The sequence below is a fragment of the Macrobrachium nipponense genome, chromosome 21 (assembly GCF_015104395.2).
Source record: "Macrobrachium nipponense isolate FS-2020 chromosome 21, ASM1510439v2, whole genome shotgun sequence".
NCBI lineage: Eukaryota > Metazoa > Arthropoda > Malacostraca > Decapoda > Palaemonidae > Macrobrachium > Macrobrachium nipponense.
The window spans coordinates 54579591-54591854 of NC_087212.1; the positions used below are offsets into that span (position 1 = coordinate 54579591).

General features: G+C 35.5%; 2 protein-coding genes across 6 annotated transcripts in view; one reads left to right on the top strand and one right to left on the bottom strand.

Moving 5' to 3' along the window:
- Positions 1-9467, top strand: part of LOC135198040 (actin-binding protein IPP-like) — a 184922-nt gene extending 175455 nt beyond the window's left edge. For all 5 annotated transcript variants that reach the window (XM_064225419.1, XM_064225420.1, XM_064225417.1 and 2 more), the window contains one exon: positions 1220-9467. In XM_064225419.1, coding sequence (XP_064081489.1) covers positions 1220-1324 — 105 coding nt within the window. In that variant the 3' untranslated portion in view covers positions 1325-9467. The remainder of the gene's footprint in view (positions 1-1219) is intronic.
- A 2273-nt stretch (positions 9468-11740) lies between these two features.
- Positions 11741-12264, bottom strand: part of LOC135198042 (checkpoint protein HUS1-like) — a gene marked incomplete in the record, with an annotated part of 273156 nt that continues 272632 nt past the window's right edge. The window contains 1 exon segment of the mRNA XM_064225422.1: positions 11741-11903. Coding sequence (XP_064081492.1) covers positions 11815-11903 — 89 coding nt within the window.

Genomic DNA, 12264 nt, shown 5'->3' on the forward strand with positions numbered 1-12264 from the left:
AATTTGCGTTGTAATCTAACCAGAAACTTCGTTTTGTTATTATTACTGGAAACAAGCAATGATTTTTTCATTATTTGCGCTTTTGGACTGTTATATGTAAACTAGTATGTATTCATTCGCTCGGAAACTAGTTCCGCATATGAGGCGTCACTAAAAAACATAGAAAAATACAACATAAAAAGTGTCGAAAATCATCATAATCTCAAAATTTTTGTTGTAATCTAACCAGAAACTTATTTTTATTAATATAATGTGCTAAACTATAAAGGATTTTTATCATAGTATGCGTTTTTTAAAAGCGTCGTTAACTCGGAGCGTTGGAAGCGTCAGCGTCGTAACCTCGGAACAAGCGTCGTAACCCAGGACGGATTTTTCCATTGAATATTTAAGAAAAAGCGTCGTAACCTCGGAACGTCGTAAGCCGGAACCGTCGTAACCCGGGGACCGCCTGTACTTTGCATGGTGATACGAATAATAAAGTATCTTTCTTTTCATTATGTTACTGCAAAGACGCAACTTGTATGTCAGTGCGTTCTGGCTACTGATAAATGCTCTTATGATCCTGTGTCTTCCAAAAAAAAGAGTAGAAAGTAGGAACTTGTCAGTTTCCTTTTTATTGTGTCCATTGGCAGGATCGAAATTCCGAAGCAACATTACCGGGCAGTACTTCTTCAACAGTATTTTGTGCACTGGCAGTCCCGATGGATTTAAGTTAAAAAAATCTTGCGGATATTGATGATAATTTTCATCTTGTATTGTGTCCGAACTGAAATATTCGCGACTTTCTCCGGGGAAGTTGTACAGAAATTATGTATGAAAAATCGTAAAGTAACTAAGTCTACGGGAATAACCAGCCTCGTTTCATGGCCAGAAACAGCTCCATTTCAGGGAATCCCTTCTCACCCCCACCCCCTACAAAGGAGGGGGTAGGTTGGATGAAACCCAATTACAAACCATCTTAGGGGTCCCCACCATAACCCTGCCAAGTTTCATGCCCATCTGACCAGCCGTTTGGCTGTGACACAGACAGACAGACAGACAGACAGACAGACAGACAGACAGACAGACAGACAGACAGACAGACAGACAGACATTACGCCCATTATAGTATGATATACAGTATAATTCATGATTAGGGTAATGTACTTGGGCTCTGCTCTAAAGCAGTACATAGTTAAAATTCTTTTTAAATCTTTTCAACAAAAGCTTTCTCTTTCAGGTAACTATAGCACATGTTGAATATTTTGACCCAAGTACTAATCGTTGGTTGGACTGTACATCTTTGCCCGAGAGTCGCTCCGAAGCAGGAGCAGTTGTCATTTGACCCCCTCCTCCTTCTCTTTTGTCTCTTTCTCAAACACGCAGAGTTCGTAAGTATCAAAATCCAGATGATGATCCTGGATGTCCAACCATGGCTCAGAAACGAACTATCAATCGTCATTCACATAGTCCAAGACAGCCAGCCTAAGAGAAATGTTTAGGTAGCACTAGGTATTTTCAGGAGATAATTGGTTTCTTTGATAGCTTTTGAATACAATTATAGAGCTAAAATCTAAAGTTTAGAAGTATTACTGATACTTGCATATTCTATATAAAAAAAGATTACTCACTGAAATCCATATGGAAGTTTTTTAATAAAAATCATGTTCAGTGTTGTGTTTCACAAATATTGTAGATTTTATTTATGTAAATGATCATGTTTACCTTAGAACTATTAATGCATCCTTGATATTCAACAGAAAATTTCAATGTATCTACATATTTTGCTGAACTAAAATTAAATGCCTTTGAAATTTGAAAATGAATATAAAATTTTGATGATTTTAGATTTAACCCATATTCACAATCTTTTTGCATCTATATTGTGTACCATAACTGTAGGTTTTCAATATTTTTTATGTTGAATGTTCAATCACTTTCATGTTGATCACAAGAAGGGCTCTATATATACATGAACTTGCCTTTCCTTCAAAATTTGTTCTTGGTAGAAGTTCTTATGTGAATCTTCATGACGAGTGTGTATGGCGTTTTCAGTACGTATATACGTCCCATCAGTACAGTACAGCATTGCTAAACTTATGAGGGAAGAGACTCGGTCATCTGAAAAGTTGGTGCCAGTATGTTTTGAAGCTTTACTGTTTATACTTACTGATACTGCCAATACATTATACATTCATACTGTACATTATGATGTTTTCAAAATATTTACTGGCATACTTTTGGTCTCACAAAATTAAGGCTGTTCCAAAATCTTCACGTGCATAGTGCTTTTCTCACAAAGGTTATCTTGGGCACCCACTGATGGACGACTGTGTGTATTTATGCATATCAGTATTGAGACTTAGAGAGAAATAAAAATTCCCCAATTTTGTAGATGAATGGATGACTCGTAATAGGGTAACTGAAGAAGATCTAGTTTCATAGTCTGCAAACTGATAAATTAAGCATATCATTCTCATTTGCAAAACATTTGCTTATCTGTGAATGAAAGTCATCAATTGCAAAGTACAATTCAAGTAACATGAAGGGTGGCTCAGTTATGGGTGTTCATACTTTTCATGGCTATGTAATTAATGTTTCCGTGGTGTGCTGGCAAAAAAAGATATTCCTTTTATATCCGTGTTTCAAGATAATGGTTAGTTTACAAAGTATAGTGGTCATTTGACAACTTTATTGCAAATGCCAGGCACAATGTTTCCATTTAAAGAAAATGCTATTTTGATTAAATGTAAAATGGTTTGCTGTTTGAAATTATTTCTGTACATTAAAGAATATTATCTGTTAGCTACATTGCTCAAATAATGTTACTTCAATTGAATTTTCTATTCATCTGTATTTATGTAGCTATTCAGATTTTAATTTTACTACCTGTTTTACAAGGATTATAAAATATATATGCTATAGATATATGGTATAGATGCAGATATAACTAGTGTACTATCTGTATTTTTCATAGGGAACTGAGTACTTCATGGTAACAATAACATTACTGCAAGTGTTTAATACATTAGAGTGCATTTCATACTTGTAGGAATAGCATTTTGGAGCATCAACTTCAAGTTGTTTCACGGAGTATAATAAAACTTATTTATACATCCAGTTGAGGGAAAATATACTGTTATTACTAAGATGGTCTTGAGGTAATCAAGATTAATAACAGTTTGGTGATCTATGTTAGATTTCTGAACAACAGATATACTAAATCTTTTACCAAACAAGCAACCTCTGGATTTATTTGAAATTTGTATGTTATTTGGTGTCATATGTTTTATTTGATAAGATTTCAAGGGTTTTGTAGACTGTGTGAGTACTTTCAAATGCTCACAGAATATTCAAGACTTAGTTTGAAACCTTACCGCCATAGCTTCCTCTTTTTCTTTACTTTTGTCGCCAGTTATGATAACATTTGAAAGACTTATTGCTGTAGAGAATAACATTATTGTAGTATTGTACTTCAACCTAAAAAAATCTTTTCAAGTGTTTTGTGTAAATTTTTCCTTACCACTGCATAATTTCCGAACATGTATATCTTGCATCTCATAGAGACTTGTATTTGTTGGTCAAGGAGAGAATCTCATAGATCTTAAGAGAATGGGGTCAGTCAGTCAAGTTTCTCATTGATGAGATTTTGTTGAAGGTAAGACTTCGTATGAGAATGGTCTGCTTGTATTTGCCTTATTTACACAAAATCATGTGCTTTATCTGTAAATACTGAGGCTTCGTCTAAAGATGTGTATTCATGTTGTTTACATTTTTAGTGTGAGTAAAATGTATTCTTTCCAAAACAGTGAATGGTGTATCAATATTCCAGATTTTCATGAAGAATTTGTAGTAGTATTTATGGATTAGTCAGGTTTTGTTACAAACAGTATGACGGTTCCTTTAGGTACTGGTGCTCACCATGCCTATAACTATAAATACTGCAGCTGTTGGTTTAGCAGCTCATTTTTTATAGTTACAATCTGCACAGTTTTCTCCACCCAATGTTGATCAGTACAGTGTACTGTATAGTATAGGTTTATTTTTTCTCTCTATTGTAAGTTATATAGTACTGATTGAATGTCTTTTAATTGCTCACAATAATGTCTTAAGTGTGGAAAAGATTGTTTTAGCTGTGTTGACACCTTGTAATGAATGGGATATGGTACTTGATGTGAACCTTCAGGTTTAACAAATTTATTAATCAGTCTATCCGTCTCAGACTTAATCAAATTATATTCTTAATCTTTATTATTGCCACTGCTCATCAGTTCTTATTGTTTAACTAAATCTTTTATTATAGATTTCTTCTTAGATGCTGTAACTTACGTAAATAGTCTTGTATAAGTGTGTCTTTAGAGACTTGAGTGAATCTATAAGGTCTTAGGAAAATGCTTCTTGTGGGTGCTTAATGCCATATAATGTATTTATAGGAGGACTGTTTTCTCCGTTTGATTTGTTTTTGTAGAAGTTAATATAATTTAATGCTAAAAATACAGTCTCTGTAAGATACCTTACATAGCATCAACTTTAATAAGTCATTAACATTCTTAGTAGTTTTAAGGATTAGTTTTTCCATTCCTCAAAAAGTATAGTGTAATAAGTTTTCAGTTACTAGCAATACTTTTTTTTTTCTAATAGAATTTCCAGATTTGGTATAGTATTTGTATCTTTTATTACTTTGTTTTTTATATACCACAAAATGTGTGTGTGTGTAATAGTCGTTATTCTAAGTTCATTGTTTTTATATGACTTGTGTTCAGAATTCACCAATCATTCTGACATACGTACTAAAAACTTGTGCATTGCCATCTGATGTTACTTGAAACTTAAATTTTAGAGTGAACAGTCATATAGATTAGAAAATTATTAAGATTACAGTAGACCCCCTGTATTCATGGGAGAAGGGTACCACACCCCCATGAATAGCTAAAATCCGTGAATACTTAAAACACCTCTAAAAATGCTTAGAACTGCCTTATATTGTAAGTTAAAACAAAAAAACAAAAACACTAAAAATGCTTATCCCTGAGTATTTTAAATAGTTTTATATATATACAAAAGTGCATTTTGTCATGAAAATTATATGAAAATACAGTAATTTATGAATATTTCTGAGTGGAAAATAGTGCGAATAGGCAAATTTCAGTGAATTATAGGTTATAGGTTCCATATAAAAATTCGCGAATAGCGGGGGTCGACTGTAGTTTAATTTTACAAAGCTCCACAAAAGTAAATCATCGTATTTTACAAGGCTCTGCAGAAGCAAAATTTTTTTATTGATTAATGATGATTTTTTTTTTTAGGATAAACTAAAAATAATAGGTACAAAATTCCCCTAATTTCTTGACAGATGCTTTATGCAGGCTGTATTGACACTTGATTATCCTGTGATTATGATTTTGTTAATAAATGCTATAAGCTTAATTTTAATACAGAAAGTATCATTATATTTGAAATCAACAGACAATGCCATGGAATTTTATAGTCAATAATTCAGTTTGATGTTTTGGAAAAATAAGTCAGTTACATAAATATTAGAATCTGGTTATCAACACTTAAATGTGGAGTATCCAGTAGATTCAAAATGCATTTACTGTAAAATAAGGGTGTATTAAAACATTTTCCCTGTAGCTATATGGAACTGTTTTCCTTATATATCAACTAAATAAGGACTTGTTCAACATGCATACAAACCCTTGGTCTTTGCCTAGGGGAGTCACTTTCAGTGCAAGCTGGAGCTGGCCATTTAACTTAAAACAAGGTGGATATTGGTAGTTGGCTACCGACGGAAGGGAAAGAATACACTTCATCTAGTTGGTACATACCCAACATTTTGTCTGTCTGAAACAGACCTGTTTCTTCTGCTGCCTGCTGTTTAACTTATTCTTTTAGTTTTGAGATATTTTGCCTATTTTGAAATAAGTTCTATTCTGTTACATTTTGTTAACTTGACATTTTCTTGCTGTGTAGTTTTGCTTTTTTGATATAATGCAAACTCAGCTTGGTCTTAGCCTTGGTGTTTGTTCTTTTATTCTGTTGGTGTACATTTTTTTTTTTCTATTACGCACCTAAGGAGAGAGGCCTGTCTCTTGCCTGTCAACCATTCTATTTTTAAAGGTTTTCCCAACCTCGTTTTATCGAATATCCTTATTCTACATTTTTTTTTTCCATTTGCTTTTTCAAACAGAAAACACTTCAGAAGTTTTTCTTTTGACTACATAGTTTTTTGGAACATTGTTTTGAAGGATGATAAGTTACAGGAAGCTTTCCTTGGTTAGATGAAGTTCCTTTGCTGTAGGCCACAACTGTATCTTCCCTGTATGAACCTCCCCTAACATGCACCTTCTGTCAAGTGCAGTTCCTACTCACCCAGATCGTTGTCTTTCCCCTTCCGTCCATTGTCCTTAAGGACACGGATAAGTATTTCTTCAGTGCCAGAGTAGTTCCTAACGTACTAGGACTTCTGTTTCCTGCATTTGCCTTCGAGAACAGTTCATTGTTGTTTTCAGCAATGCTGCTGCAGTTTTCTGGACGTCTAGGCTGAAGATACTCTCTCCAAGGAAGAATTTGTGGCCATGCATTGTTCCATGACATTTTTTGCTTCACACTGTGTAAGAAAGAGGCTGGCCTTGGGTAGGCAGTTGTAGCCTTGCCCTTGCCACAATGTTGCATGGCCATGACGACTTTTTTTTTTTTTTTTTTTTTTTTTTGTTACTGCAGTTTTCTGATTGTCCTTAGCCAAAAATTTTGCTTTGCAAAGATGAAAATACAAGTCCATGCAGATGTTGCATTGCAGTGTCCTTTCCAATTATTGCACCACCAAGGTACAACTCTCTCAAGTTGTTTTTGCTTTTTTCTTCCATCCATGTTTATGGACATATACTTGGAGGTGCTTCTACTTAGCCTGAGTGTTAGTATGCGGATGTTGCTTTATTCTTTCACATTCCCACTTGAAAACACTGCCATGTCAGGGCATGTCTGTCTGGGGCCGTGCCCCATTTATGTGGAGGGTTTAGAGAAGAAAAAGACAGCTCTTCTGAATGTTTCTCCCCTGCGAAGGTTTCGTAGTGGATGGATCGCTATTCAAAGAATGTTCCCCGCCACAAGATTGAGTGGACGGTTGGCTGACATTCATGGGATGTCTGTAACAGCCCCCTCCCATTTTCACGAGGTTGCAAACAAGATCAACATCATCTTGGCTCTGCGGGGCTGTGCCTCCACTCTACCTTTTAAGAAGTCCCCCCTGGCGAATGAGATCGCCCTTCCAAGAGTGATTCTACCTTCGTGGTCCGGCAAATGGTAAAGGTCATGGTGGGACTCCGATGAACATCTGGAACACAGCACCCACCCATGTTCGTGTGAATAGTTGGTATGTCTTGCTTAACCTCTACCACTCATGTCTGTGAGTTTGCAGCAATCACATCTGAGTGACACTGTTCATCCAAGGGGACTTCGACAGCAATATTCCTAGAGCAGCCAACATCTGTTTCTGGTAACAACCACGTGTGAACGAATTGGATCGTTCTCCCAGACCCATGCGACCATTGTCAAATGAGTGACGTCCTTTCACAACTGTGTGCATCCACGGGCACTTCGACATTTATACAAGTCGGATTCATCCATGGGTACTTCGACATTTATACAGGTAGGATAGGAATCTTAGTTTATTTGCTCCTACTCAACTTTAGTTGTTCCTACAGGTATACAAATCCTTGGTATGTATTAGAATCTCTTCCAGAATCATAATGATTCCAGTCTCAATAGCACAGGTTTCTTCAGATCTCTGTACATTTCAGACTTCCTCAAGAGCAGGCAGTCAAAGTGTCTTCTTCAGCAGGTAGTTTTCATATGATTTAAATTTAAATGTAGGCCACAGCCACGAGAACATAAAACTGGTGACCCTACAGATGATGATGTGTCTAAGGGACAGTTTCGGTCGACCTCATCTGATCAAGACTGTTCCCAACATCGTGTCTGAGGGACAGTTTTGGTCGACCTCATCTGATCAAGACTGTTCCCAACATTGTGTCTGAGTGGCAGCTTCAGCCATCCTCTCCTGACTGAGTCTGTCACCGACATATGAGGAATGACACCCCCAGCTGGGACCACTTCCCTCATAGCAGCTTTTTTCACGGCCAGTTATATGACTGTCCTTCGGTGTCAATACAGTGTTGTCTCCTCTTTCCACTGATCATCCATGGGCTTCACCTACTGTCGATTCTTTGGGTCGGCTCAAATGAATTCTACCTTCATCTCTAGTTCCCTTGACCTCTCTTGAATCATTGGCTGGAGTCATTCAAAGTTTTTGTATCAATTGTTCAAAACTTGTGACTACTAATCCATTAATGGGGGTACACAGGGAACCAAGTGTGTGCCAGGTAGAAACATCAAAGCTAGGATCATTCCTCCCCTTTCTTCAAGTTGCCCTTAGAACAATACGTTGTGGAATCTGTCCTAGCCAATGGCCATTGTGTAAACAAGTTTTGCAATAGTTTCGAGAGGTGCCAATTCCTTTGGATCACAGAAGGGAAGTAAGGTTAAGAAGGAATGAGAAAGCCCCAGGTGAGGTGAACTCAGTCAGTTCAGAAATTTACTCAAAATCCTCCCACAAAGGAGTAATTCTCCCTTATGTAAAGACAGAGGGGTTTGTATGTGTAGGAACAAATGAGAAACTTGTATAGGACTAATTTTTACAGGAATTTGTATTTTTCCTAACATACAAACCTGAGGTCTGTACATAAACAGCTAAGCCACCTCTCATTCTGCTCCTGGGCCTAAAAGGTAAAGTGAATGTGTACCAACTGGATGGAGGGGATTCCTCCCCTTCCACAAGTAGCCAGCTACCAATTTCCCAAATCAGAAGGCTCCAGCTTGCACTGAAAGTAAATCCCTCTTATAAAGACCTTAAGTTTGTATGTAAGGAAAAATAAAAATTACTTTTAAAATTTTTCATTTTGTCATCAAAACATGAGGCATCTTAAATGCCTGAGTATAATTTGTACAGTCTCTTTAATGATGACATATCAGCTACATTTTACGGTTAATATATTTAATGAGAGGTTTTAAGTTCCATTTATTTCATATAATCATTATTAGGCATTTCCATTTAACCAGTTTGAACAATTATCAAAAGGAGTGTTTCATTTTAAAAAAAACATCACCAGAATTAGTACTCATTTAAATTTGATGGCAATTGTTTGGTAACCAAAGCACAAAGTATGTGATGTTGGCTTTATTTCATTACCAGTTACAATGTATAAAGTAGTCAATGTTATTTTTGTTTTGCTGCATAGAGATTTTATATTTATTTGCTTATATATCTGAGTTTTATTAGCTTATATATATCTGAGTTTTCTTAAAGAAAGTTGTATGAGTCAGGATGGGAAGAATATTCTGTATGTTTTTAACAACATTGTTAGTTGTCAAGATGGATTTCGTAATTCATACGATGTTCTGAAATAATAAAAATTTGCCAAAAAAATAAATTTTTTATTTACACAGGTATAAGTAAATATAAACTAGGTGTCCTTAGAATTTCAATTTACCTTTTTTTTATCTACTGGTTTCTCTTTCTCAAAACTCCCAACTCCTGAGACTTGTTTAGTGCAATCTATGTAACAAGCTGCTTTGTGAACTCTCAATCAGAGTTCAGTGGACGTACTGAACTACTGAAAGATAGTGATACACTGCACTTTGAATATCTGCCTAGCTTCCACCTTAGTACTATTTTGAATCAAGATGCCCAAAGGGACAAAACTTCAATAAGTGGATGAGAAGGTAGACTAGTCTAGGTTACCAAGTCCTTAACTCTATCATGTATACTGTACATTACATCCACATTATATTATTGAACAGTCAGGAGCATGATCTTCACGAATCTGATCAATATGATTCATAGACTTGACAACTAAATAAAAATGGCATCTTGAAAGCTAGTTTCTTCAAACTAGATTGCCCTGAATTTTGAGCTATTTCATCAATCAAGTCTACCACACTATCATCAAAGACCACATAAGTGGAAATTTTATTCAAAACAGTGAACCAACTCTGGTGAAGAGAAAACCTTTTTTTTTGGAATTCTCTCAAGACTCGTCCTTCTTTAAGGTAGCCATGGTATCAAGTACAAAACTAAGCCAGGAATTAATATTCAAACTTAACTAGTGCCTAAATTAGTCTGAAGGCTAAGCAACACACTACAATGAAGAAGAATACCTTCAAACATGAAATAAAAAATGAGAAAGAAAGGCTTGCTGACAAAAATACCAAACTAATATTTCTCAATGCCACGAGATGATATGCAAGTTTTAAACTGTACCAAGTTCCTCTGTGGAGGAGGCAAGGACAACCAGCTGAGGAGTCTTGAGTAATGGCAGGTGATTTCTACCTTTGCCTCGAAGTAAGATTGTGCTTTGATATCCAAATGAAGACAGCAGAATACTGAATCACATTTCCAACTAACAAGAAAACAATGCAGCACTCCAGTTCTTTAAAATACACAAACCATATACCGGGTATAATACAGACACAACTTTTTACTGTATTCTTCCTCTCAACACCATGGATTAAGTAGACATATTTCAGTCAAGAGAGGAATTTCCTGAGGTATAATGATATCAATTATCTCAATCAGAAAAGTACCAGGGGGAAGTGGAATGCGTACAATCAGTGCTACTGACTACACCGATACAAATTTTTATAAAATGAACTCAAGTACGTATTATTTACCAGTTCACTGGAGATATGGTTATGATGATGATCTAAGAAATTTTGGCTATACAGTAGAACCCCCCTTGGAACTGCCTATTTTGATAGCTGCTTATTCCTGATTATTTTAATAGTTTTATCATAAAAAGTGCATTTAGTCAAGAAATTATGAAAATACAGTAATTTGTTAATAATTCTCAGTGCAAAATACCATGATAGCCGAATTTTTCGCAAATAATGGGAATATAGGTCACAGAAAAATTTGCGAATGACGAGCCTGCGAATTATTAGTCCGCAAAATGACAAATTTTCTAAGACAAATTGTATTTTTCATAGCTACAAACCTGAGGTCTTAAAAATACGATAATTTCTAGCGCCTAGCTGGATCTGGTTAAAAAGCAGATGAAAGCAAGGAATCTTGTGATATCTGGCAACGCATGTGTAGATCGGGTAAAGAGTGGTCAAGGACCACGCACCTACGCCAGTCGGTGGACTGTAAAGCCAAGCACTGGGGCACTATTAACCATTCAGCACTTAAAATAGAAGAGTTGGAATGGTTAGACAGCAAGATGGAAGAAAGGACTTGAATCTGAAGTAAGGCAAAAGATTAAAGTGGGTGCAGCTAGGTGCCAAAGGGACCCTACAAAAAACCTTAGAAATGCCTACAGTGGTGTGTGCTGATGACACTATAATGGGGTCATTGGAGATATGCCCTATTCAAAGATTGCTGCGAATACATCCTATGTTCTATGAGAAGGAGTCTACATTAAAAGAAACTAGTTACTTAAGTGACATACATTACTAAAAGATGTGTATTCAAAGAACTCTTACTTATTTCAGTATTCTATAATCTCAAGTTTCATAAAACTGTAAATCTTATTTATTTAACTGACTTCCATGAAGTGAACACGCCATACTGAAGACAAGAATACATTTTTTTACAAAACCAGTACATCATCATATTTATACTACAATAACACTTAAAAATAGTGTTTTGATGTAATAACATCTCTACAAATCACTACCTTAACACATGGGATGATTTAAAAATTAATTTTGTTAGAAAAATATATTGCAATCCATACATACATTGTAACTGCTTGCTTATAATATGGAAAAATACTAGTATCAAACATTTGCTGCTGCAGGCAGGAAATACTGCAATGTCACATCATCATGCAAGAGGAACATCTGTATCACATGGCCCGATACAATATCTGAAAAAGATGAGACTGTGTTTTACTGTCCGAGAGTTTACTTCATAATAACTGATAGTGGTGGTACCTCCTATATCATGTGAAATCAAAAACTATCATACAACGCCAAATAATTACCATCTGCTTAAGTAGAGCTATAACTGGATACGATAAATGAAACAGCTAATAATCCTTTGCTTTTTGGTGATGCTTATAAGAGTGAGAGATTTACCCTTGGAAATTAAAAATTATCAATACTATTTTTTTAAAGTTTGTACAATGAAATTATTGGTAAAAAATTAAAAAAAATTCCTTTACTAGTGTCGATGGTCCTACTAACAAAAGATGAGGATCACAATTGCTTAAAATGCAGAGGCTCAAT